This window comes from Seriola dumerili, unplaced genomic scaffold (assembly GCF_002260705.1).
Source record: "Seriola dumerili isolate Sdu_G_001 unplaced genomic scaffold, Sdu_1.0 BDQW01003009.1, whole genome shotgun sequence".
NCBI lineage: Eukaryota > Metazoa > Chordata > Actinopteri > Carangiformes > Carangidae > Seriola > Seriola dumerili.
In genome coordinates this window covers 373174-400276 of record NW_019177264.1, presented here as the reverse complement: position 1 = coordinate 400276, position 27103 = coordinate 373174, and the positions used below count along the sequence as shown (strand labels likewise).

Sequence of the window (27103 nt, the reverse complement as noted above, 5' to 3'; positions counted from 1 at the left end):
AGGGAAGACTCATACTCGTGTGACTGCCAAAAGCACCAACACAGTCCCCAGACAGTAGAGAGAGAGAGATGATAGGGCTGAAATTAAATAAAATGAAAAGGAGCAAAGAAAGGGTGGCACATATCTTTGCAACAGGAAGACAGACTCTTGAAGAGAAATTTAAAGGTTAAATCAAGATACCTTTTACAAGCAGTTATCTATAAGTGCTCTCAGCAGTCAGTGTCCATCTAAAAGCACTTTCAGTTCTAACAGCAACAATTTACCCTCTTCATCATTCAATAAATCTATCTAACATGGTTTGGGCGATATGATGATATATCATGAGATTATGTAAATTTGTCAAGCCTTAAGAGATTTTGCCCTATTGTTTGTGGCTATCCTTAAATGTAATAGGTCATTTCTTGGTTGCAGATCAATAAGCAGGATTACTTTACAGCAATATTGTATTTTCCTTCTGATTTTGGCATCAATGTGATGAGATACCTTGATTTTTTTGGATATTTAATCTATCTACAATATCCAAAAAAAACCTGGAAAAGTAATCAATAATCAGAGGAAGAAGGTGTCTAAGGCTCTCTCTCCCTCTCTCTCTCTCTCTCTCTCTCTCTCTCTCTCTCTCTCTCTCTCTCTCTCTCTCTCTGTGTGTTTTAGGGTTAGAATTAGGTTTATGTTAAGGTTAGAGTAAGGGGCTATGGAATGCATTATGTTAATGACGGTCCCCGCAAATATAGTAAAACAAGGACATGTGTGATTGTGATTCTGTCTGTGGCTTCTCCTTGTGGTGGCAATTTAAGGGAAGGAAGAGGAGGAGGAGGAGGAGGAGTGAAGTGAGAGGAAGACCTGCAGTTAAGGCCATCTGTCCCATTGAAAAACCCGTCCAAGCGGGAGAAAGGACAGACACACACACACACACACACACACACACACACACACACACACACACACACACACACACACACACACACACACACACACACACACACACACACTCTTGTGGTCACACACTGGCAGGCAGGTAGACCAGCAGATGGACAGACAATCATAAAGGCCAGCAAAGAGCAGGGTTTCCTTTGTTGTACCAGGCTGCATGTTGTATGACAACAAACATGGAGACAATACTCAGAAATGTAGCTTCCTGTTTGATGATGCGCCGCTGTATCCATAGAAGCAGGTGTTGGTCATCAGCAAATATTAGCTGCAGTATGATGTACAGTACATGTATTTTCACCCCTGTGGCAACACTCACACAGTCTGTTTGTCATATTCTCCCCTTTGCATTAAGTGACATACTGTAGGTTGGAAAAGCATTAAGAAAGACTGAACTCAGCAAACTGCAGTTTTATGAGATTATAACACTCAATTCAATTTTTCCAGAAAGGTTTACTTTGATGCAAGTTCATAATCTTGTGTCACATTCATGAATTAGCTGTTTTTGATTGATGGGATGATATTTTGTTTCCCATTTTTTCCAATTACTACTGATAGGCTCAGGTTATACTGCAATTCAGAATATAACACAGATGAAAATGATTATAGGTTAAAACATAAGCGGGGTGAGGATGCTCTGATCTGACTTTTTCCCCTCCCATCCAAGTGCAGATACCAGTGTGCTTGTTTTCTCAAAATTAAAAATCCGTATATCTGATTCCTTGTATCAAACTAATATAAAGTTGAACTGGTCCGTTAAAGTAATAGAGCAGAATGTACATATTCACTGCTGCAACTCCCAAATGTGCAACACTCAGAGAGACTAAATCAATATTATTAGTATATAGTGTAGGGAAACAGTGGTTGTTAAACATGATCCCCCTGTTTAACGTCTAATTGCTGATATTGCTTTTCCTTGTTAGGTCATGATTTTCAGCAGAAGCAGCTCAGCCCTGATTAACTCTCAGCTCATGACTCATGTTTCCAAACTGCCTCCGGCTTTGCTTCTGGTTCAAACAGAGTCCTCCACTATTTCTTATTCATGTCGTTCAGCTGATTACTGTCGAGTTCTCTCATCAGATAGTGGATAATTTGTCCTTGCGTTGTTTAATTTAAAAACATTTTAAACCTTTATATTATCATTTATTACTGAAAACCGAATATTTATGAAAACATTTTTGCAGTTCTGCATCTGCCTGCTTTAATTAAAATTCTGTCACCGAGCTGTAAAGAACGCAAAAATGCTCGAACCGTAGAGAAGTGAGAAGTGTCGCGTCAGCTGGGCGAGGAGCGCACTCTGATCTGATGCTGATGTTGCATAAGCAGCTGAACACACCCCAAAGAAATCAGCGTCTTGTGCATAAGGAAGCACAAAAGACAGGTTGGAAGGGGGTCAGTTGTACAAACACATGCCTCTCCAAAACACACGCTTCACACCTCATACACACCAGGATGGTATTTTATTTGATAACAGATGTGAAGCACATTATTCTGCATGGACACATACACACACATCCTAAAACTAAGAAAACAGAAGAGAGAATATCCGAAATTACAAGATACAAAATGCTTCAGGAATCTTCAGACATCAGACATTTAGAAGGAGACACTGCAGAAGAAGCTCAAGCAAACGGCCACAGGAGCTCAGTTTTATAGTTTTTACTCTTTATTTGCCTGTGAACCATTAGTGTCACTGAGCTGTGAAACTGTTCTGCTCTAATGTTTGGTGATTTTCCATCTTGCTGCTGCTGCTGAAAAGCAAACTCTCTTTTTAATGACAATCATTAAATGACAGTTTTAATGTAACAAAATGGATGAACAGTAAATGGGTAAAAAAAATGTCTATCTTGTCTATTTTACCTTTTTTATTAACTTTTATTTTACTGTAAAGTTCTATATGGTGCATATTGTCATTCACTGTGAAATACAGTCACACTTCATGTAATTTTCATTATTACTGATAGTGAATTGTAACAACACTGATAGTGTATTGTTTTATTAATGATTTTTCAATATACAGACGACAAAAGATAAAAGACTATCTGTATGAATGTAATATCAATATGATGTCTAAATTTAGACAAATGTTCCTTTTTCATGTACAACCAAACATTCATATTTTCAATTTCAATATAGAGCTGCTGCAATGATCAGCAATTATTTGATTAGTCAATAGACAGAAACTTACTTGGTAATTTTTTTAATAATATATATTTTGATAATCATTTACAGCCATTTTTCAAGCAATATTTTCAGATTTCTCCAGTGTATTGAGTGTGTGTTGTGTGAACTACTTAAACGAGCTACTTAAAGGTGTTATGGACATTTTTCAATACTCTCACTTTCACTGTATTTTCAAGATATAATAGCGATATATCACTTGAAAAAAAGGTGTTCAGACATTAATACAATTTTTTTAGTAATATTTTTTGTCATAATTTTTATTTCATTTTCCTATTGTTCTGGCTACAGATGCACAGATGATTCCTGTAGAAATGGCACTGCAGTAAATGAAATAAACATTTAGCCTGGTGAGACCACAGCTGTTGTGTGAGGATTTGTTGTTATTTAGCACTGCACTGCACACACAAACACGCACACAAACACACACATTCACACTTGCTCCCAGCACAGAGGGAATAATACTGAAATCTTCACAAAGGCTCAGGATTCTGATTCATAATTGCTGATTCTTGCTCTTTTATTGTTTGAAGATTCACATTGTGAATGTTTCTGTTCCTAGTTTCTTCACTGGGTTTATTTGTTTTTAGTAACTGTACACTTGATATAATATATAAAGTTATTTCTTTAATTTTTATTTTAGTCCCTGCACATTGTTTTTAGCTGACCACTGTCCTTGTTGCATGTCTGTTGTGTTACAGGGATTTCCTTCCTCGTGGTTCTGGCATTGTGACTCGTCGTCCTTTGGTTCTGCAGCTGATGAATTGTCCCACAGGTAAAAAACATCTTGTCTTCCAGGTCATGGAATATGTAGTAGTGTTAAGTGAAAACTGATCTTACTGTGTGGTCTTAAAGATGTTTCACCCTTCTTACGAGAGGTTTCATCATTTGTCTGGTTCCTGACATTTAATATCTGAGGGTGATTTGCAGCTTGCTGGCACAGGTTTATTGTCCGTGAGCTGATGCAGCTCCAGGAGCTGTCAACTTATCATGGAAAATGTATATAAACGTGTCTGTGAGGTCACCCAGAGGTTGTTGAAGTGATATTTTGAAGCTTGTATTTTAGCTTGACACTTTGAAAGCCTAAATATTATGAGAGGTGGTTCTTCTGTTCCCTTAAATTCTGTGGGAGTTTGGTTGAAGCCAGCCTCTAGTGGCCCTTAAACGAATTGCAGTCCAGCTGTGGTTTATTGCTGTTAGACCTTCGCCTTCCATCTTCTTAGCTTCAGAGCTACATCCATCCTTTATTCTGTCCTTCTTGGTCCCACAGAAAGAACTGTCCCCCCTTTTTCTTTCTCCTGTCATATTGTTTTATTTGAAATGTGAATGACATAACAGCCTCAAGAGAAGGAGGAGACAGAGACAGACGGAGTTTAAACATTCCTCCTCCACTCTTCCACTCTCAATTTTGCATTGGTTTTGAATGTTTTGTGGTAATAGGGAGACTGGTGGTTTGCTGCAACACAGTTGTAGTGTGCATTTGCATTAAATCATCTAATCTAATCTTCATTTTTTCCTGCAATTTTACTTTCATGAATGTGTTTCCTTTCACTGCCTCTTTCAGAGTATGCAGAGTTTCTCCACTGTAAGGGCAAAAAGTTCATAGATTTTGATGAGGTCCGGCAGGAGATTGAGGCAGAGACTGACCGCATCACTGGGGCCAACAAGGGCATCTCCCCTGTTCCCATCAACCTGCGTGTCTATTCCCCTCATGGTGAGGCTTCATCTTGTTTTATAGTTAAAATCTACACAATCTCTTCGATAGCACGCACTTTTTTTCCAGTTTGTAAATTCTGTACATCCAAGCCTCTCATTTGGCAGCAATGCATCCGAAGAAGCTCTCAGTTTGATTAGCTTTCTCTTAATTCTGGTGTTCCTTTTTCTCCTCACAGTGCTGAACCTCACCCTGGTGGATCTGCCAGGCATGACCAAGGTGCCGGTGGGCGACCAACCTGCAGACATCGAGTCCCAAATCAGAGAAATGCTGATGCAGTTTGTCACCAAGGACAACTGTCTGATGCTGGCCGTCTCCCCGGCCAACTCTGATCTGGCCAACTCTGACGCTTTAAAGATTGCCAAAGAGGTCGACCCTCAGGGTAAGTTACATTATACTTCTACTCCACCATATTGCAGAGGGAAATGTACTTTTTTTTTTTTTTTACCCCACTTCAGTTATTTGATGGTTACTTATTACTTCTCAGGTATTTTGCATCCAAAATATTTGATCACCATATAAAATATGTCTTTTTACAGATGAAATTACCAAAAATTACATAAAGAAGATAAAATAAGCTCCAACTCAACACGAATATCAATAAAATAATATCTAAGATAATACACTCTTAGTGTATGAGTTTAGTTTTCACCTCAGTTTTCAGGATTGGTCTGTGCCGTTAATGAATCATTTTGGCGTGTGTGTGTCTGTGTGTGTGTGTGTGTCTGTGTGTGTGTGTCTGCTTGTAGGTATGAGGACCATTGGTGTGATCACCAAGTTGGACCTGATGGACGAGGGGACAGATGCTAAAGACATCCTGGAGAATAAGCTGCTTCCACTCAGGAGAGGTGAGCACACACATTCACACACTCACACACTCACTCACACAGACACTGCCGCTTTTCTATCTGCAGTGACACACTGTTTCCCTCTTGTGGTAATAAGGGAGTTGTACTCAAAGCTGTTCAGGTCTCCAAACACTGAAAAAAAAGGGAGGGAGGGGGGGAGGGTATAATAAAACAGTACTGAGTGAGAAATCAGAAGAGATGCAGAAAGGTAGAAGAGAAGAGGAGCTGGAAAGGAAAAGCAGTTTAGGGGGCAAAGAGAAAAACACTGTCTTGGAAAAGAGCTTGCATGTATCTTGCGGCCTGCCCTTTATTGCAATGTGCTGATGTGGTGCTTTTCTTTTCCATTTGCACTTGGTTAGGACCCAGGCATGTGCTTCTGAATATTTTCCATGTCCTTTGTTTTTTCTATGTGTCCACCCCCCCCCCCCCCCCCCCCCTTTCTTCTTCTTCTTCTTCTCCCTGTCTCTCTCTGTATAATGCCATGGATGTGTTCACATTTACAAGGCTGCTGGCTCACAGTTGCATTAGTTATAGAGCATGAAACAGCCTTTAACTGAGTGATGCATGAGAAAACTTAACTGGAGGTGAAATGAGATCCATGTGACCTGAACTCTGCTGGGTTGTTTCTCCTTTTTGTTTTTCTCTGTCTGTTTGAAAGAAACTTGGACACACACATACAGACATTTATTCATGCAATACCTTCTTATTTCCTGCATTCCTCACCTCCACTCATCCTTCATCTATATTCTTTTCTTCAATGTCATGTCTCTTAAAATGTGGTTTTACGCAGCTAAACATTACTAAACACTTTTTTATAAGTGGTCGACTACCGGAGGGGCTTTTCATTCTGGGTTTGGCTGTTTAAACTCAGTTCATTATGTAGCAAATAAAAGTCTACCACAATCCCAGTTTGCTTTAAGATAACACTATGCTATCTCCCAGTCAAATTACTGCCAACTAGCATTGAGTCTAGGGTGCTCTCTGAAATTCCAGGAAGTGATGATAAAAAAAAGAGTTGGATCTGTGTTTTTCTGCAAATCTCACTATGGTCCAGACTGTGTTTTAAATGTCCGTGGGACTCTCATCTGCTGTGTCCAGGTTACATCGGTGTGGTGAACAGGAGCCAGAAGGACATAGATGGAAAGAAGGACATTAATGCTGCCATGGCTGCTGAGAGGAAGTTCTTCCTCTCCCATCCTGCGTATAGACACCTGGCAGACCGTATGGGCACTCCCTACCTCCAGAAAATCCTCAATCAGGTGTGTAAAAGAGCAATAAAGACAAAGTGTCTGTAGTACATCCATTCATAGATCCTGTTTTTTACCCTGCAACACCAGGTCTAATTCTAACTAATTCTGTCTAACTCTGACCTTTGACCTGCGCAGCAACTGACCAACCACATCCGGGACACCCTGCCGGGTCTGCGAGCCAAGCTGCAGAGTCAGCTCCTCTCCATAGAGAAGGAGGTGGAGGAGTACAAGAACTTCAGACCTGACGATCCGTCTCGCAAGACCAAGGCTCTGCTCCAGTGAGTAGATACACAGGCGGTTAGATAGAAGCAAATGAATGGATTTATTGATATCTGTGAATCTGCCTTCCTGCAGGATGGTACAGCAGTTCTCTGTGGATTTTGAGAAGTGTATAGAGGGCTCTGGGGACCAGATTGACACGGCGGAGCTGTCAGGTGGTGCCAGGATCAATCGCATCTTCCATGAACGCTTCCCCTTTGAACTGGTCAAGGTGTGTGTATGCCAGATTTTGTGTTTATGCGTGTGATTTTGTTTAATTGTTTTATTATCCCCCACTGAAATTAATATAATCAGGAAAACCATAGATTAGATTTTGATGTCTCATGATCACAAAAGATCACTCAGCAATACTCAGTTTGCAAAAAAAAGGATAAAGGGAGCTGCAAGGTCACGGACACGCTTCTCTTCACGCTATAATTGGGGGTCTGCGTACCCGCACACGTTCCACACACTATGATGGTGACCTCCTGACAGCAACAAGAAACGCTCCTTTGTTTGTTGTATTTGGCTGAAGAACATAAAAAAGTCAAAAATAAAAGATAACAGTGTGTGAGACTGCTTAACAAGATTTGGACCATGGATGGGAAATAAACAGTACAGACATGCAATCAGCCTTCAGACTGACTATGCCAATGCTTAGAATAAATAAACAGCTTTATGAAATTAAATTTGCTTCAACAGAAAACCAACAACAAAGTTCTTGCTCCGCTTCATACCAGAACTATAAAGACAAAAAGCCCTGGTTAGCTTCTCGCAGGGCTGGAGTCTTGTTTACTTGCTCTCTCTCAATTCAGTTCAGTGAAGTTTTCGGGATTTTTATAAAACGCCATATTCCTAAAGAATACGCAAGTAATAGGTACATAAAAATGTAGTGATGAGTGATGAAAATCTCCAAATCAGAAAATGATAGAAGGAAAATTCTTTGTATTGCAGCATCCAAAATAATGAAAGAAAAAATGTTTTGTTTCTTTACATCCCTAAGTCGCTCCCTCCTCACAGTCCTTTCCCAGCCTCAGAAGCAGAGGAGTCCTCCCTCAGGGGTCTCATTCTGGGTTTTCTGACACAAACATTCCTCGTTCCTCCCTCTCCAGTCCAACAGCTACATCTCTCAATCCTGTGTCTACTTTCTCTCTCCCCTCACCTCATGTTCTTCACTGAGTCTCTCACTCCATCACCGCACGCAACCTTGCCCCCCCCCCCCCTCCCCCCCCATATCCTTTCTGTTCACATTATCTTTACCCAGAACCTGTCATCCACCTTCTCCAGCCTCTGTCTCTCAAAGCCTTTTACCTCACCCCACCCCTGGTTTACATATTTGATCCCTTTTTCATTTTCTCTCTCAGCCAGCCGTTGCCCTTCCCTTCCTTCCTCTCCCTCCTTTCATCCATCCCTCTCCTTTGTCCTCTCTCACCCTCCCTCTGAGGATATAAAACTTTCTGTCTATGACTGAGACTGCAGAAAAAAATGCCCAGTCCGTTTCCCACCGAGAAGACAGAGCAGGTTGCTTCCTATAACCAGAAGCTTGGCTCATGACACAGAAAACCCCAGTATCTGCCAGATGCATTAGAAGTCAGTTCATCATTATGTTTTATGTGTTTTTAATACATGCTTCAAAGAAAATATGAAAAATAATGGTGCATTGTCGTAAATAAAAGTAATATACTTTGAATTAAAAACAGATTTTGTAAGAATATAGCCAATCTACTTCAAATGTTACAGCGTGTTAGGCTCAAAATGAGTCAAATCTGTTGGGGGGAAAAGCATGATTAATGTTTTCAAAATAAAAGCAGCAGAGACATTTAAGAAACCCGGTGGTTCCTGACATTTTCAGCTCAAAATAAAGTCTGCTTGTGACCCATATCACTGGTTGCATGTGCCTGTGGGATTATGCAGGTCAGCCAAAAAAAATTTTTTTTTTTTTCCCACATCTGTTTTATTTGAATCATTTTTAGATGTTGAAAAAGTTAAATTATCCAGCAATTCACAAGAAAGGGCTTAAATGTTTAGTCTGCTTTCATATAATTTTAACATTTTGGGAAGTTGGGCATTTTATGAGCTGACATGGCATTTGGACATCTGTAGAGAAAAAAAAAGAATGGAGGAATAAATCTGATCTATGAATCTGTGAGAGAAAGAGTGTGGATACTTAATCCTCCCTGTTGTCTGCATTTTTTTTTTTTTCAGATGGAGTTCGATGAGAAGGAGCTCCGCAAGGAGATCAGCTACGCCATCAAGAACATTCACGGCATCAGGCACGTCTGCCCTCCATCTCTCCCCTTCGTCTTTCCTACCCTTCCTCTTTACGTCACCTTCCTCTGTCTCTCCATATCAGTCACCTCTGCTGCGTCTAACTGACATTGCCTATCTAATCACCAAGGCCTCTACACTTGGCTCGAGTGCTCTGTTGAATGCTCTCTGCTTGAGTGCACTTAGACAGAGGAAATTTGGGATTAGATAGGTGTCTACTAGTGGCATTATTTTTCTGGCCTTTTAATGTACATTTTGTCTCCTTTTGTTTGTCTCTCTGGTTGGTGAAATCCTGCACTTTTGGTTGCTGAACTTACCTTTTATTCACTTTTAAAAAAAAATATACCCTTTAATGTATAAGAGTTAACATTTGACTAAAAAGTAATGTAACTATATAAAGTACAATATCTGGACTCAGTGAGTTCAGAATAAGTGTTTCCTCAATTATTTTACCAGTCAGTCACAAGCTGGTTAGTAAAATACCAGCTCATTGATTGATGCCCAGGATCATACAAGGTAGATCAATATAAATTCAGACTTGTGCTGGATTTTTGGATGGGACATTTATATTATTATTATTACAGTGCACACTTCCAAAGTTGCCAAAGGTTTTCTTATGTTGAGTTTGAACTGAGAGTTCAAAGGAGTTGCCTTTTAAAGGAGCTATTTGTAAATTTTGCTATTGCTACATAGCTATCATTAGCATTAACAGCTGCTTACTTACCAGTCTAGAAGAAGCGCCGTGAGTTCAGCATCAAACTTTGTTCCTTTACTTGCCAAAAGCTGTCTTCAGCAGTTGAAAGCAACCAACTTGTTTTGCGTTTATTTCTTATTTTCTTCTACTTAACTTGCTAACATGCTAACCAGCTAGCCCAGTCTGGCACAGACTATCTTGTCACTTTCTGATACCGAGTCATTGTTGCATCCATCCTTTAATCCCAAAGATCCATCCTTTAATCCCAAAGATATTGAATTTGCTGATAGACATGTATTAAAAGGAAAAAGGGAGGCTCTGCTTCAACACACATTCATTTTTTTTTTTAAAGTTTGTTTGTAGTCAGTTTGAACCATGTTTAGGTTAGTTTAACGTGTAACTTAATGGATAAGAATGAAGCAACAAAACATTATTTTTTTTTACAATGGTATGCTGGCTGCTTGTACCAGCCATGCAGTTGTACCAATAAGTCTTTCACAAAACAGTAATTCTTATTTATTTGAATTATCCTCCCATTGGATAATTCACCAACTGGTCCACAGTAACATACTCACTCTCAACGTTTGAGGGAAAATTAGTGGATATTTGCTGCGGAAATTAGAGAAGTAAGTAGAGATAACTTATATCTGTCGCTTTCTAACTGTTTTCATAGTTCCATCCCCTTTCCCTCTCTCTGTCTAATTTGTATCTGTTTATGTTTGGGGAAAAGCTCAAAAATGGAGGGTTAATTATTAATTAACACTTTCTTCTTTACCCAACTCTTCTCCCTTCTTCTTTCTTTCTTTCTTTCTCTCCACCATCCTCCTCTTTTTTTTCTTTTTTTCTTTTTTTTTGGCCCTGTGGTTGGTTCTCTCTCTGCTGGGCAGAACTGGCCTCTTCACCCCGGACATGGCCTTTGAGACCATTGTGAAAAGGCAGATTGGGAAGATTAAAGAGCCTTGCACCAAATGTGTGGACATGGTCATTTCTGAGCTAGTCAATACGGTTAGGCAGTGTACCAAGAAGGTAAAAATGAAAAGTAAACAGTGGATAGCACTTTTATTTATTTTTTTTAATTTCCAACCCTCATCTGCAAAGCCCCTCTGCTGTTCACTCCCTTTTACTGTAACCACCTGGCTCTCTCCAGCCCTTGCTGTTGTTGGACAGCGAGGGGGACGCCTGGAGTGGCAGGGTGGGCTGCGGTATACCCGCCTGCCTGCCACTGTACCGCTTCGGACAGATTTGGCTGGACAGGCTGGCCGTGGTAGAAAGCTGTGCTAAAGAAATCCAGTGTGGAGGCTGAGCTGTCATCAAAATATGGTTGCCAAATAAGAGTCAGTGATACTCGGACCCAAAGTTTGTGAATATGATTTAAGGCTTTTATGAAATAACTTTTTATGTTAAGTTAGAAAGTAGCTAATTGCCAGTATTATTTCTCTCAATCTGAGTATTTTTTTCATTCTCCTGGTAATATGGAGGATAGTTTTGAGCTGTGTCACAATTCTACACTAAATTTTAACAGTATGTATAATATACAAATTTTTATACACTGTTGATAAAAAATAAATCAGTGTACTTTACTGTTTACCAACAGGAGATAATGCACTACAAGCACCAACAGACATCAAGCAAACTACCCAAATCAATACAACATTTTAACTGCAATCTATGCAATATACTAATCTTCAAAGTAAATCTTTTTTTTTTTGCAGTAAAAGAAATCAACGCATACACTTTATACCAACAGGAAATTATGCAGTGTCAGTGCCCTCAGATATCAGTCAAACTGTGGCTAGAGAATCCCACTGGCACAAAAGAAGACAAAGAAAAAAATGTTTTTCCAAAACTTAATAATTATTTTGTTTTTTTTCTTTTGCATTGTGGGACAACAGTGCACATCAACGGGACACTAAAGAAAATTATGCATTCTGACTTTTTTTGAAACAACTACAGACACAAAACCTGCTTAGAATTAGTGTGTGGTATGGGACTGGGACACAGATGACTACAGTGTTATTGCCCTTTCAACACAGACAAAGAAAAATGTTGTTCCAAAGATTTAATACATATGTTTTGTTTTCTAAGATGTTCCTGGAGCTATCTTACCACCATCCACAATTTATTTAAATTTTTTGCAGCTTCGTTCAGCCTGCCAATTTCTTTTGTGCAAAAATCAACAGTTTTTCATAGCCTGTGTACAATGACTTTTTTGACAATGTAGTGTGGGATTGCGACACAGCTTGTGTTTGCTTGGAACTTGTTCCCCTCTTGAGCTTTTCTCTGTTTCTCTTCAGATTTTGTTGTAAAGAAAAGATGACCATAACTTTTTACAGCGCTGAATTGGAGAGGAATTACTTTTTTGCTTGAGTAGTTTTCTACTTAAATGTTCTTACTGTATTGAACTCAACCTTTGCTTGTACACGAAGACATTTAGGAAATCATGTGTCAGTCACTTAGAATACCTGGCAGCCATATTGGATGATCTCAGCATTCAGACTTTATTGTGTGTGGGACTGCAGCTGTGCACTTGCAGCAGACAGGAGCCATGATGATTGTTTTAACTGCTCTTCAACAGGCCTCAGGGGTCCGCGCTCTCAGCAACAGAGGCCTGTGAGCGAGGCCAAGAGAAAGCGCAGTAGTCTTTATCCAAATTGATCCACTGTGACCAAACAATTTCAACAGCGGTTGGACTGGGATAGTAAATGTTATGATTAGGGTCCCGCTGAAAGTCAGGGGAGCAGGAGGGATGGGTGGAGAACACCAGGGTCAACACCGGGAGGTATAAGGCCGTCCTGGCTGAGTGTCGGGGTGCACAGCTGCGGTCTTGCAGTGCGTCGCTTGGAGTTTTTGGCTGGTGGAGTTGTGCAGGCTGGGAGCTCTCTCTATTTCTTTCTCTTTCTCTTATCTTTCCTCACTGTTTGCTCTGGATTGATAGAGAGAGACTCCAGTACTGCCCTGTTTTAGAATGGCTTCAGGGGAAACCAAATGTCTCACTTGCATTTTCTTCCTTCTGTGCTGTTTACCCCCCCCCCCCTTACCCCCCAAACGCACCTCTCCCTGTCTTTTAAACTTCAATCTGTTGTTTCTTCTGTTCTCCATCTCCATTTTTTTTTACCTGCCTCATCTGTTTATTGTTCCTTTCCTTCAATATCTGTTTCCACTCCTTTTGTTTCTTATTTGTCTCACCCTGTCACTTTCCTCCATCTATCTATTCCTTTATCTCCTCTTACTATACTCCTCTTTCTCTGCCTTTTTTCTCTTCTTTCTTTTTATTTTACTCCTCTCTCCCGTGCCGCCTGCCTATCCCTACAGGACGGGGCTGTTCACCCCTGACCTGGCCTTTGAGGCCATAGTGAAAAAGCAGATCCAAAAGCTGAAGGAGCCCACACTGAAGTGTATAGATATGGTAGTGAGCGAACTCACCTTCACCATTCAAAAGTGTAGTAACAAGGTAAAATGCTAAAGAGAACCAAGGCACTTTCACTATCTCTGTTAATCACAGGTAGGGGTAGACCGATGGCTGGCCTGATATCAGATGTATGAGATTCAAAAATAAAACCACACTTGAACTGCTTCATTGTAGTATTTAAAAAAAAAGCTCCGTTAATCAACAAGAGAGTGACTTAGATTTAGATATAGAGTTAAATGTAATATTTTCTTTAAAAATCTTTTCAAAATTTTCACAGTTGAGACAGTGATTATCTTCTTAGTTAATGTAGAACTGCATGTTTGTTGATTTGCAGTATAGGCTCTATGATTTACAACCAAATGTGAACTATCTACCATCAAAGCAGTAGTAAAAACAATTTATTTTTGCTGATAGAGCCAAATTTAATCAAATCATCCCTGACAATTTTTTGCTGAAGTTTGCTCTCTATGATCAGATTTTAAAATAGTGCTAATGTTTGGTAAAGTTTGCACCTTAAAACTGTGAACTAAACTACAATGTTGACTTTAATACATAATGTCATGAGGATTGTTTTTTTTTTTTTACCTTTTATACATCCCTAAAAGATATTGCTTAACCAAGTCAATCAAGCCAAATGTCAACCTGAAAGTAAAAATCATGCCACCAAGAAAATCAATGAGCCTCATCCTCTGGGAACCTTGAATGTCTGCACAGTACAGGCCAACATCACCATCCCTACATCTGTGCAGGCATCACCCTGCCTATGATCAATGTATTGAAATTAATTCATTTATGTAAACTGACTCAGAAGAAATGCCTAGCATTTGCATATAAACTAGAACTAGAAATTACAGTAGTTCACACTAAAAACAGGTATAACCAGCAGAAAAGAGCAAATACATGATATGTCCTCAAAAATATGTGGTGAAAGATTTGAGCCAGCAGATATCGGTCTGTCCTTACTACAGACCTAACTAGTGTAACCATATAACCTGCATTTTAATTGAACTTTATTTGTCATTTGTTTTCTGTCAGTTATTGGCTTTATATTGACAATTTAACAAACTGCATGTTAGATCATTTTTTCCATATTTGACCTCATGATGTCTAAAAATCCTTTGATTTAATTTGGTTAAAATTTTATTTCTGTCTTTGTCAGTATGGTTTAATATAGTGGAGTGACTGATTGTGTAGTTCCACTCACTGACTAATTGACGTATACTTCGAGCATTTCTTTATTTCTCCTTTTATTTTTCTTTCGTCCTCTCCATCCTGTCGTCCTCTAACCCTTTGTACCGGCTGCTTCCTCCCAAAGCAAATGACCGAAAGAGAGCGTGACCTCCTTTGGATTTCTCTTCTCTGTCACATTTTTATCTTGATTTTACTTTCAGAGACATACTGTATTTAAAGATACTGTATGATAAAATACAGTGTTTGGCAAAATCCACAAAGGGGTCAGTTTGAAGTCTCCCTCCACCCTCTTCCTCTCCCATCCCTCCATATCTCCCTGCTCCTTTGCATTGCATGTCAGTCTGAATCAGTGTGAGTGTCTCTGCCTGCTGCCTTATTTTTTTGTAAAAAAAATGATTTCTCTCTCCTGTCAGTGTTGTGTTTCTGTGTCAGTTTTTAAGACACTGAACATGTGACAGCCTTTTCTGACTTCAAGTTGCAATGCACCTTTCCAGTAGCATAAATTATGTTGCTTTGATATTAAGTACCTACATCCATTTTTTTTTCCGGTTTCGGTTTGTTTTTTAACTGTTTTATTTTCATGGATTTCAGAGTTTTCCATTGTTGATATGGAATCTACAAAGTGCGAAAACCATGAAGTGCTCCTCATCCAGTCAGTTAACAGTGTTTCTATTGACAATGGGACAATGGTGACATTGTTAATTACAGCCGCCATGTATGACACCGTCCTCACTGCTACCAAGTTGAAACCTTTTCCTAAAACTCAAAGGAGTTATTTGACTGTACCAGTAACAGGTTAAACTAGAAACAAGTGCTGTAAATGTATCCTCATACAAAATGAATGTGGAGTTTTTACACAGTGTGCTTGAGCTTTCCTGATGTGATCCAGATGTTAACTTTTTGAAAACTTGAACATATTCAAAACTTAAAAGCGTTAACTTTTTCAAACTTTGTAAATGATTGTCCCTAACAGTCACAGTATTGAAATATTACATGCACAAGTGTGTCATACATCAAGATCTGCTGGCATGATAATATTTTAAAACAATGAAATATTTTAAGTATCTCATTATGTAGGCTATTATGGGTAGTTGTAAATAACAAATTTAGCAGCAACTTAAAACATATGTTTGGCACAAATATTAGTCACTGTCAGCGGATATACATGCTATAATGCTAAAAGAACTGGGTCCTAAATGCAAATTAGCATTCACACCCATCAATAATCTACACTGCCTCTGATTGGTTAATGATCGTTGCCTTCGCTGATTGGATTGGTTAGGTCAAGGCATGAGGAGTTAGAATGGCAAGGGCCAAGAAGTCATTCTGAGGTAGAGTAGGCCGTGTCAACACTATAAGAACATTATTCTCTCGCCACTAGTTCCCGCGGCCATGCATCACAAGTTTTAATACTAGGAACTGGACTGACATTCATCTTAACAGTGTGACCCATTATTACAAAGCATCTATTCTTTATGGGTGTCTTTTTACTCTCTAGTTGGACCAAACCAGGAGGCAGTAAATCAGCTTGGGAACCAGAAAGAGGCCTGTTGATATCCACTCACTCCCAAAACCATCTGACGGACATGAAAGATGCATTGTAACTTGCAAGAAAACAGTGTATATTTTTCTGTCTTGCGCTGTGATTTTGGTTTTGATTTTTCTTCTTCCCTCACACTTCTCCAAATGTGTTTGTGTCACATTGGAGGCCCACCAATGTCTGCGTTCGTGGGTTTGCAATGAGCTCATGGAAAAAGACCCACAGTGTGCTGGGAAAAGGGAAACTTTTCTGCCAGGAACATTGTTTAGTCTCTTTTTTTGTGTGGCAATATCACAGACTTTTCACTAGTCTTTTGCATTTGTTCGATGTTGGCAGAAAATAGTCGTTTTTTGCATAAAATCCAGTCCAACACGAATCCACCCCGCTGGTCAGGATGTGCAGAGACTAGAGTTGAGTCTGGGATAAACTCCTCACAACATAACATGTTTGATTGTATTTCTGTAAGGCATTTTGTTGTATATTGGTGGAACTGTGAGTTGTGGTTCAGTGAGATGAGTGATTCTGTGGTTAACTGGGATGTAGATTTGTGACAGAGTGTGTGTGCTGGCATGTTTTTTTTTTTGTTGTTGTTTTTTTTGCCACCTACCTACTATTCTCTGTGGTCACAGCTGGCTCAATATCCCATGTTGAGAGAGGAGATGGAGAGAATCGTCACCCAGCACATCAGGGACAGAGAAAACCGCGCTAAGGACCAGGTACCACACAAATACTACATAGGTTGTTTTGTGGTGGCGCAGAAGGGATTTGGTTTGTTTTGAGTAATGATGAAAATACTACACATTAGGAGAATTAGACAAAGGAAAATGAAATGACTTCATCTCAGGTGGAATACATTTCAAAGTGTAGTTTGCTGCTACCATACAGTAGATTTTGATGACAGCGTTACAGAAATGACGCATGAATATCAGATTAGCTCACACATCGAATTGAAAACCAAAACATTTCTTGAGAAGCCATGAATCAATTCATCGGAGAGGATCTCTAAAATATTATCAATAAATAGGAAACATATGGGAACTTGCTCTCTCTCTTTTCAGGTGCTGCTGTTGATAGACATCGAGTTGTCCTACATGAACACCAACCATGAGGACTTTATTGGATTTGCCAAGTGAGTTACTGCCCCCCCCCCCTACAAATACAGGGGCAACTGTATTTATTTATTTGCCATTTTCATCAGTTCATGTGCTGTTTGAGGATAAACCACAGTGTGTCCTGATGTGTTTTTTTTTGTGCAGCGCTCAGCAGAGGATCAACCAAATGAACAAGAAGAAGGCAGCTGGCAACCAGGTACTTTGATCACAAACACACAGACATGTTCAATGTATACTGTACACAGGTTACAGTACAGCGCTGTGTCATTTTCTTCAGGTTACTTTAATCCTCAGGAACATGAGTCCACACTGAACTCATCCATGTGTGTTTCGTCCGCCAGAAACGTGACATCTGAGCTTCATGCAGCATTTCCCCAAGGCTTTGTTCTGGTAGCACTTAGCTCCCTGTTTTGTCCGTGCTAAATGTAGCACAGCTATACAGTATCTTGTTACCCTGGGCAACAGTCCATATCCTACACAATACAGCTCTTCCATGTTACAAACAGTAATGAGCAACAGTTGTCGAATCTTCAAACAACTTGTCCTTTTGGTTAAAGTCATGGTGCTGTCAGCACAAACTGAGGTCTGTTGTGAAATACTATGCACGCTTTAAAGCTTTAACAACAATAATCATAATATTAATATCAATAGAAAGCAAAGCATTTTTTTACAGAGCAAATACCTCTGCCAAGTTTGCACAATCTTCAAAATCTGTCATTTTAATAATAGGAAATGGTTTGAAATTTAAGTCTCCATCTGGGTCTCCATCTAAATCATGCACAACGTGACTGTTTTCATTCATGTGAGTGCAGTGTTTCATGGGAAAATAGCAAAAAAAAATTAATTAAAAAATGCTCATAATGTTAAGAAATCCTTTAAAAGTTTCCTGGATCTGCATCAAAAACAAATCACAATCAATCACGACTTTCCACAAAAATTTCACTAACAGGATATATAAAACAAAACCTTCTCAAAAAGGTAATAATTATCCAATTACAAAAGAGTACATTAACTGGATACAGTAAATGCATCACAATAACAAGATTTATGCTACGAAAAACTGCTTTTGCATGATTTGTTTTCTGCATTTTGAAGCTTCTACTGTAGATCCTCTTCTACTTTTCACACATTTTAATTTTATTCTTCAGCTCTTTCGTTTTCTTATCATCTTGTTGCCTCTTGTTTCTTCCTAGTGATTTCTCTTTTTGCTGTGTCTCTTCCCTTTTTCCTTCTTTCTGTGGCTTTGCTTCTTCAGGATGAAATCATGGTGAGTAGCGTGTGTGTGTGTGTGCGTGTGTGTGTGTTTGAAGTGTGAGTGTGTGCATGTCTGCAGTTAGGCTGTCATGCGTATCTGCTCAATTTCTTTATGCTCTGCATACGTCGGGATTACATTCGTGCGTGTATATGTTTTAACTATGTCTTTTATGTGTGTTGGGTTAAAAATGGGTTCATGAGTGTGAGAGTGTGGTTTTGTGTGTGTGTGTGTTTGTATGAAATGAGCTTCAACTGACTGCCAGTAGAGGGGCAGGTGGCTGTGGTGGGGATGCTTGGCTGCTTCCCTTTCCTCTCTTTTTCAGCTGTGACCACCCTGCAGACACACACACTTACACTTACACACACACACACATTAGGATGACAAATGTACTGTAAAATGCTATCCTACACATCAAGATTCACTTCGCTGTTATATATAATGTTCCTGTGCTAATGTCACAGGCATCTTTCAGTCTTACAGAAAGGTTCAGTTTGCTTATTTTGGCTTCAGCAGCAGTAGTTTGAACAAGATAAATAGTCAGTTGTGCTCTTGAAACGAGACAAAAAGTGAATACGAGAGGAAGAGAGATTCTTTTCCTCTTTTACTGAACACAATAATCAACCATATTTATTTACACATCACTAGACCTAGTCTCTTTCCCTGCCTTTTCCCAGTTTGTCCAACGTAGTAGCAGAAGGCCAGGGAGAATGAGGGCCTGCAGTACGGCAGACATATGTGACCTCCATAGTAATCAATTGTCATAACAACCACCCAGATTGGGGTCAGAGGTTAGGGGCACATTGTAAACAGAGTGGGGATCTTCACTTCCTGTTTATAAATGGCTGTAGTTGACCCTTTAAGCCCCCACAGCTTCTGTTCTGCACTGAGCTGATTTAACACTCGCCTGACCTCCGTACTAAGACTGTAGGATCCTTTAAAACTCCAAATTCTGTCCTCATCTTTAAATATGCTGATGGAAATCCCCACTGCTTCTCGATCAACCTTTTAAACCATGCTGGAGCCACTGGTGGGTTTAAATTTTGTCCAAATCCACAAAACTTTATCTTTGATTCAAGTCTAGATCTCAAACTCTCCAGGCACACGCAAAGAGTTTTTCCATTTGATATGAGTTTTTATTTATCCGTATTGTTTTTCCTATATCCCAGACTGAGGGTTTAAAGATAGATGGTGTCATATGTTGTTCTGACTGTAAAGCTCTAGGAGACACATTTACAACGTTGGACTTAATGAATAAAATCATCCCTGACTTGTAATGATGCCACAATAAATACGTTTTATCTTTTGATCCGACTATTTCTCTCAGTACAGCAGTGAAAAACCTTAGAGTACAAGTCTGGTGATATTGTGTTTTTCTTTATGAATGTATCGTAGTAACAAGTATTGTTTGTGTAGCCAAAGTCTGATGTAGCTTTTCCCTCTGTGCCTTAGAGCGCTATTATTATCCAGGAACTGTTAAAACACAGAGATGAGCCACACTGTTGCTCTGGGCAACATGTCCATTTTGTTACCATTGAACGCACACTGTAGTTTATTTTGAGTCTATCTCATATACACTATCCTGGTGGTGCAAGTATTCACTAGTGCACCGAATCTGCAGCAGGAAATAGTCCCCAACAAATACATAATTTACTTCTATTAAAGATTGCTAAAAACTACAAACTATCGAGCCTTTTTTAAAAATGAAAACATACTGTGTGTTTTTATGTTTTACATCTTCAGTAGAAACAAATAGGCTTGGGGCTACAGAATAGCTGTGACATTGTTATACGGTGCTGAATAAACATTGGTTTTCTTCTGTAGACGCTCCCTGATTTTATGTCAGAGTTCAAGGATTCATCAATTAAAAAAGTATAACAGCTTAAAGCTTAAGTATAACAACCCCACCACTTCTATTCAAAAAGCACATACGATACAGAATAAAACAGTCAGGCTCATGTATTTCACTGCATGGTTTTAAAAAAAAAGGTTTGACATGAGATATTCTTGCTCTAGCCTCCTTATGTAGCCTCGCTCCCACCCTGCTTGCTGACCCCCTTGCTGCCGTCCCAGCAGCCAGCTATAATGTGCTGGTACTTGACCATCCTTGTGTATTTGGCCTTTACTAAATGCCCTGCGTTGGCGTAGCTTTGTAATGTTCTCTCCACATTTTCATTCAGCCTGAGAGAGGAGTTAACGATCGGTTCAAGGTAAATAACTCACGCACCACGTACTGTTTGTGTCCATAGTTTCTGTATGGTGTCGAGAATGAAGTACAAGAGAGAGAGAAAAAAAAAAAGAGTGGGAGGAGTGTGTTTAGCTGTGTAGGTGAGCGTCACCCTACTGTTGTTTGTGGCAGTGGCCTCTACTAGGAGCTGTGTCATTACATTTTACTGTGCTGCCGCATACATGTTAGTTTAGGTACGCATGTGTAATACATACACAAGCTGACAAATGTGATGTTGAGGGTGACTTTTGACTGCTGGATGTTACTCAAAATCTTTTTCTTTTGTCTGTGCATCCGTTTTTCTCTCAGGTGATCAGGAAGGGCTGGCTGACCATCAACAACATCGGTATCATGAAGGGAGGGGCCAAGGAGTACTGGTTTGTCCTCACCGCCGAGTCTCTGTCCTGGTACAAGGATGATGAGGTGAGATCCCACGTACACACAAATTTAGATTTCTTTATTTGCATACTTCGAGTTTATTTATTATACTGTATTTGTAAATGTTTTGTTCTGATGCCTGTTTGTGTGATTTATCTGTCAAAGGCCTGCTTGTCAAATCTTCAATGCTTCATTCGAACTGACAAGTGGGCTGTGTTTCTCTGCTTTGTTGTGTTTGCTAAAAACATTGCAGCACAAAACATTGGTAAAATAATGTGACAGCGCACGTAAAAGTTTGTTGCAGGAGGGTGGGTATTTAGCAAGAAAACAAAAAACAGCCTAAAAAGGGAAAAGAAAAAACTCTGCAGAATTGACTGCAGCAAATTACAGGCAAAACTACAATTTAATTATTAAAAGTGACGTCTTAAAAAAAGCATTTGACAGGATAATAGATTATTGGAATACAAACACAGTATGACTGAATTTCTGAGGCTGATACCAAGATTCAAAATCTGATAACAAGATATTGCCTTTTTTCTTTACATACATCGTACAAAAACTTTTATGATTTAGTTATTAAAGCGTTGTAGCCGAGGTATACAGTATGTAGTTAGCGAGACATTTTACAGTTGAAAAAATAAAGTTGTTATTGCCCTCTGGACCACAACAGCAGGGTCAGTCCTATAATTGGGAATGTCCCTGACTGACTGACTGACTGACTGACTGATAATATTTACACTATAGGTCAGGAGAGTGCCTCGTCACTGAGTTGGAGTTTCTGGATCAAACAGGTTCTATTTATGAAGGAGAAAAAATTACATAAGTATAAATAAATAAATAAATAAATGCCAAAATGAGTAATTAAATACATAAATATATGTATTTCTACGTTTATTTATTTATCTATTTATTCATTCATACATTTATTTATTTCTGCATTTCAGGATTTATTTATGTATTTATTTATGTATTTCTACATTTATTTATTTATATCTACATCTATTTATTTATTTCTGTGTCCGTATGTTAATTAGGTAGTTGGTCCTTCCTCAGTCTAAAGCTGGATTGGTTATAGCGGTGTGATTGATTGGATTGCATGTTTGGAAAAAAATTTCAATCATAACTCCAACCGAGTGATTTTCATTCCAATAAACTCCACTGACTATTGTGTAATCTTGTAACCTGACTAATACTTTGTGGTACACTGAGACGTGACATTTTACTGCAAGAGCAATGTATCTGCATCTTTACTGCACAACCTGAGACATCATCACCCAAAAACTATGCATCTAATGTAACAACAGCAGTTGTATCATATTTTCCAGCAAATTACAAAACCAGCAGAATTATTTCAGTGTTTTTTCTCCACCAGTTTCTTTTCCACTTTCTGGTCCAAAAGTCATTCCAGCTCATCCCACCGGCAAATATGACTATCGGTCAAGTTCAGTGGTTGTCCTCTGCACACAGACATGATTTGACCCTACATGCTTTGTTACTGGGCTGACTGGTCAAAGCGGTGTCCCATGATGCTTTGCAGAACTATTAGGAGGTAGCCACAGTCTCACTGTCTCCAGACCTTAGCCACAGCCGCTCAGCTCGCTGACATAAGGCTGTGTGTGTGTGTGTGTGTGTGTGTGTGTGTGTGTGTGTGTGTGTGTGTGTGTGTGTGTGTGTGTGTGTGTTAAAGCTGTGTGTTGTGTGCCCAGTATGTCAGACACCGAAGCTGGCATACACATGTGCATACCAGAGCCCCCTGCCCTGCCCTGTTCCCAATTACACACACACACACAGACACACACACACACACAGACACACACACACAGACACACACACACACACACACACACACACACACACACACACACAAGCTGCTTCTAATAAACTTACTTCATTTCAAAGAAGGGGCACAGAGTAAGAGAGGGACTGAATTGTAGGGGAGACGAGGGGAGGAGACAGGAGTGTCTCTTGTTAGCTGGTTAGCAGCAGGAGTAACAAGGACCATGTGAAGGGAGAGAAAGTGGGGAGAAGAGGGGGAAGGCAAGGAGGTGGAGGAGGTGGAAAACTGGTGGACTTTTATATCCTCCCTTCTTACCTTTTTCCCATCGTTCCTTAATACATTCTCAAAACTTCATCCCAAAATCCAGAACAAACTCTTCTTCATCCTCATCTCCCCGCATCCATCTGTCCATTCCCTTTCTGTCTCAGTCTTTCCTTGTCACCCTCTTGTTCTACTCTGTCCCCTCCCTCCATCTCTCCCTCCCTGCTTGTGCTGTATATTTATTTGAACATGGAAAAAAAACGAGGGCGCGGGGAGACCCAAAACCAACACACAGTGCTGGTGTTGAAGCTCAGCGCCACGGCTGAAGGGTACCACAGCACTGCAGAAAGAAAAGAACAGGAAAATGAGACAGAAAAAAAAGGAACTTTCCATTATGTTTCCTATCCAAGTTGAACATTTTTATACAGTCCAGTCACACGCACACACACGCATTCAAACACACACATGCACATGCACACACACAAATATACACACACACACACACACACACACACTAGAGGTTAGAGTACTCATGAGGGCTTATACTTACATGTGCACCTGGGTGGATACTTGCCAAAATACACACAGTTGATAAAAAGCTGGAAACAGTTTTATGTTAAGATTAATGGCACAAAAAATGTTTAAAAAAAAAACATATGACTGCCTGCAGAGAAAAACAGATTTTGTGCATCTTTTTGTGCAGTTTTATACAAACACATTGACATGTTTCTTTATACTAACAGACAAAACAGCACAGCGCCGTTTTATTGGCTGCCTCTCGTCATGGGGAAAACCCTTGCTGTAGTCTGGCAACCAACACACACACACACACACACGCACACACACGCACACACAAGCGCACACACACACACACACACACACACACACACACACACACACACACACACACACACACACACACACACCCCTAGACACTAATAATAACTTTCAACCCAACAAGTGGTGCCAGGATGTTTTGGTTAGTGTGCATGAATGTGTATGCGTGTGTGTGTGTGTGTCTGTGTGTGTGTGTGTGTGTGTGTGTGTGTGTGTGTGTGTGTGTGTGTGTGTTTCTAGAAACCTTCTGGTCTGTATTACCACAGGACATGCCGATTCTTTGAATCAGGCTAAAAGCCTCCCCAAAGCAGGGAGAAAGAGAGAGGGAGCGAGATGTACAGTAAACCGAGAAAAAAAATGATTGAAAAGAAAACAAAAATGTACTTAAAAAAAAACAGACACCACTGTGATGTTATAGATTCTCAGCACATGTGATATTCATATAATCGTATGAATCAGATTCCTAAATTTATACACGCATGTGTACAAAGATATTTTCCCTGTTGACATTAACACACAGACACACAAACAGAATAAATGGCTTTTCTGTCCTTTAGTGGTTGTAGGATCTATTTTCTTTGGGTGCCCTTTTGGCTCTTAGTACTTCTGTGTAGGGTGTGTGTGTGTGTGTGTGTGTGTGTGTGTGTGTGTGTGTGTGTGTGTCTGCCTGGGTGTGTGTGTGTCTGCCCGGGTTTCCCTGGTCCTGCTGTAAAGCTGCCAGAAAGCCAGACTCGCCTGGTGATCCCAGCTGTAAACATCCTGGGGGGAAACAGCAGACTGCTGCTTTAAACGCACTCACCAGAAACATGCAGCCTGCTATAGTGTGTGTGTGTGTGTGTGTGTGTGTGTGTGTGTGTGTGTGTGTGCTTGTGCGTGTGTGTGTGTTTGCCTTTTTTTGCTGTGTATGTGCATGCACTTATATGTGGGTGTGTGCTTGTTCCCGGGGCAGTGACTAAATTTCAAAAAAAGCTTGTGTGCATGGTGGTAGGGCTCTAAATGGAAACAGGTTGGTTTGTGGTTTTCATTCCTGTAGACGATGCTCTGTGATGGGACACCGTGTGAATGTGTCTGCCCTCTACTTTGCTTTTGTGTATTTTAGACAGATAAGGGGTTCAAAACGGCATACGCAGTGGGTTCACTTTATCAGAGACACGCAGGCTGGGAGTCAAACTGCGGCCCCCGACGAAGAAGAAGCAGAAAAGAAAACATAATAGAAAACGAAACAGGGGGTCTTGCTAGACTTGTTACGGTTCACATGACGTCACCTACAAACAGTAAAGCCACAAACAATTTTCTGTCTTTTTTTGGGAGAGCTATACAAAGCCTGGCGAACAGACAATGACAGAGTGGCTGCTCTTTCAGCATTTTTTTTTATTTTTTTATGGTGGCTTCCTGCCTCTCTGCACATTACATGGTCATTTGAGGTAAAGCAGCCACAAGTTGATGCAGGGACGGCAGAGACGTAATTGTACATTTTGGTCAAGAGTGCAGTGTGATGTTGGGGGTTTACTGTGTGTTTTAGTTATCTTTTTGGGTAAGTGTTCATTTTTTTTGTGTGTGGTTGAACTTTTTCTGGTTTCAGTTCTCAGTTTTTAGATCTTTTGGTTTTGTAGAAAAAGAAACAACAATATGTTGAGAATGTCACTTATATTTATATGTTTTTAAAAAAAATATATTTATATAATTCTGTAGTTCAATATGGAATTTCCCATTTTGTGTATTATCATAGGTGTAAGTTTTGTGACTGTTTAATTGCTTTTTAATCTGCTTGAGAAAGAAAAATAGAAACAGAGTCAGATAGATATCCAAACATCTTTATTTTTTTTAAATCTTTTTATCTTCATCAGATTTCACTTTTAGGTCAATGACAAATCAAGCAATACAAAAAAACTATACAAAGCAAAATAAAGTATAATCTCATTTCTCTTTATAGCAACTAGTTTAAAAAAAACTTTAGGACTTATGTATCCGTCTTTCATAAATCCATGCCAGGCGAGGGCCAGGCCTCTGTGGTGGGGCCTTTGGATGCTTTATTTAGGCTTGCGCTTGGCCTCGTCCAGATGGACGAGGGGTGGTGCTGCGTGTTCCCACAGCCTGATGTGCTCGTGTCTGCTTGATGCCCCTTTCGAACGTTGTCTCTCTCTCTCTCTCTCTCTCTCTCTCTTTTAGTGTCTTTGAGTCGTCCCGTGCTTCCCCGGCCAGCCTAACCAATGTGCAGACTACTGTACAACCACTACTTCCTGAACAGGTAGTCTGAACACTGGGCAGGCGGGCTGGGCGGCTGGAGGATGCTGTGGAGAAGCTTTTACCCATGCTCACACATTCAGGGCAAAGACGCTGTTAGACACACACACACACACACACACACACATACACAGTAAAGTGTATACTCACTGTGAATCCAGTATCAGACTCTTGAGTCCAGCTCCTCCTGCTCTCACAGTCTGAGTCCTGCAAAGTGCTGATTAGGCTGATTGAGCGAGCAGGAGGAGAAACAGCGTGTGAGGGATGGATGAAGGGGGGCCAACAGGGAGGTGGAGAGGTTAGACAGAGGTGATAGCCACTGATTGGTAGATTCAACGACATTCCCTCCTGTGAGAAGCAGCATTCCTCACCGAGCTCTGGAGGAAACCAAAACGTTGGCTATACCAAATACTAATGACAATCATTTAATAAATCTGATGATTTAATCGGTGCCTTCTGTGAATTGTCAGGGGTATTATTGGTCAAAACTGTCAGTTACTGTCAATTAAGTTCTTTTTCAACCGAGAAATTATTAGTTTGAGGAAAAGTACCATTTTCTTGGCAAAAAACTTTTCCAGGTGTGTTTACTGAAAAAAGATTCACACACAAAAATACAGAGACAAGCATTAATGTATACACACAAGGTCATACCCCATTTAGCTCAAATTTACACAACCTAAACTCTGTCTGCCCCCGCTGACCCCCGGGCCAAAAATAAATAAATAAAGGCCAGGA

General features: G+C 39.9%; 1 protein-coding gene across 6 annotated transcripts in view; it reads left to right on the top strand.

Moving 5' to 3' along the window:
* The window catches only part of dnm1 (dynamin 1), a 54493-nt gene that overhangs the window by 8175 nt on the left and 19215 nt on the right, over positions 1 to 27103 (top strand). For 3 of the 6 annotated variants that reach the window (XM_022769446.1, XM_022769447.1, XM_022769445.1), the window contains exons 2-16: positions 3810 to 3883; positions 4673 to 4822; positions 5001 to 5204; positions 5572 to 5670; positions 6769 to 6929; positions 7056 to 7198; positions 7275 to 7410; positions 9384 to 9451; positions 11028 to 11166; positions 16910 to 16996; positions 17339 to 17409; positions 17537 to 17588; positions 18648 to 18659; positions 20825 to 20854; positions 21181 to 21294. In XM_022769446.1, coding sequence (XP_022625167.1) covers positions 3810 to 3883; positions 4673 to 4822; positions 5001 to 5204; positions 5572 to 5670; positions 6769 to 6929; positions 7056 to 7198; positions 7275 to 7410; positions 9384 to 9451; positions 11028 to 11166; positions 16910 to 16996; positions 17339 to 17409; positions 17537 to 17588; positions 18648 to 18659; positions 20825 to 20854; positions 21181 to 21294 — 1540 coding nt within the window. The remainder of the gene's footprint in view (positions 1 to 3809; positions 3884 to 4672; positions 4823 to 5000; positions 5205 to 5571; positions 5671 to 6768; positions 6930 to 7055; positions 7199 to 7274; positions 7411 to 9383; positions 9452 to 11027; positions 11167 to 16909; positions 16997 to 17338; positions 17410 to 17536; positions 17589 to 18647; positions 18660 to 20824; positions 20855 to 21180; positions 21295 to 27103) is intronic. The other 3 variants (XM_022769450.1, XM_022769449.1, XM_022769448.1) reach the window with 1 other exon arrangement.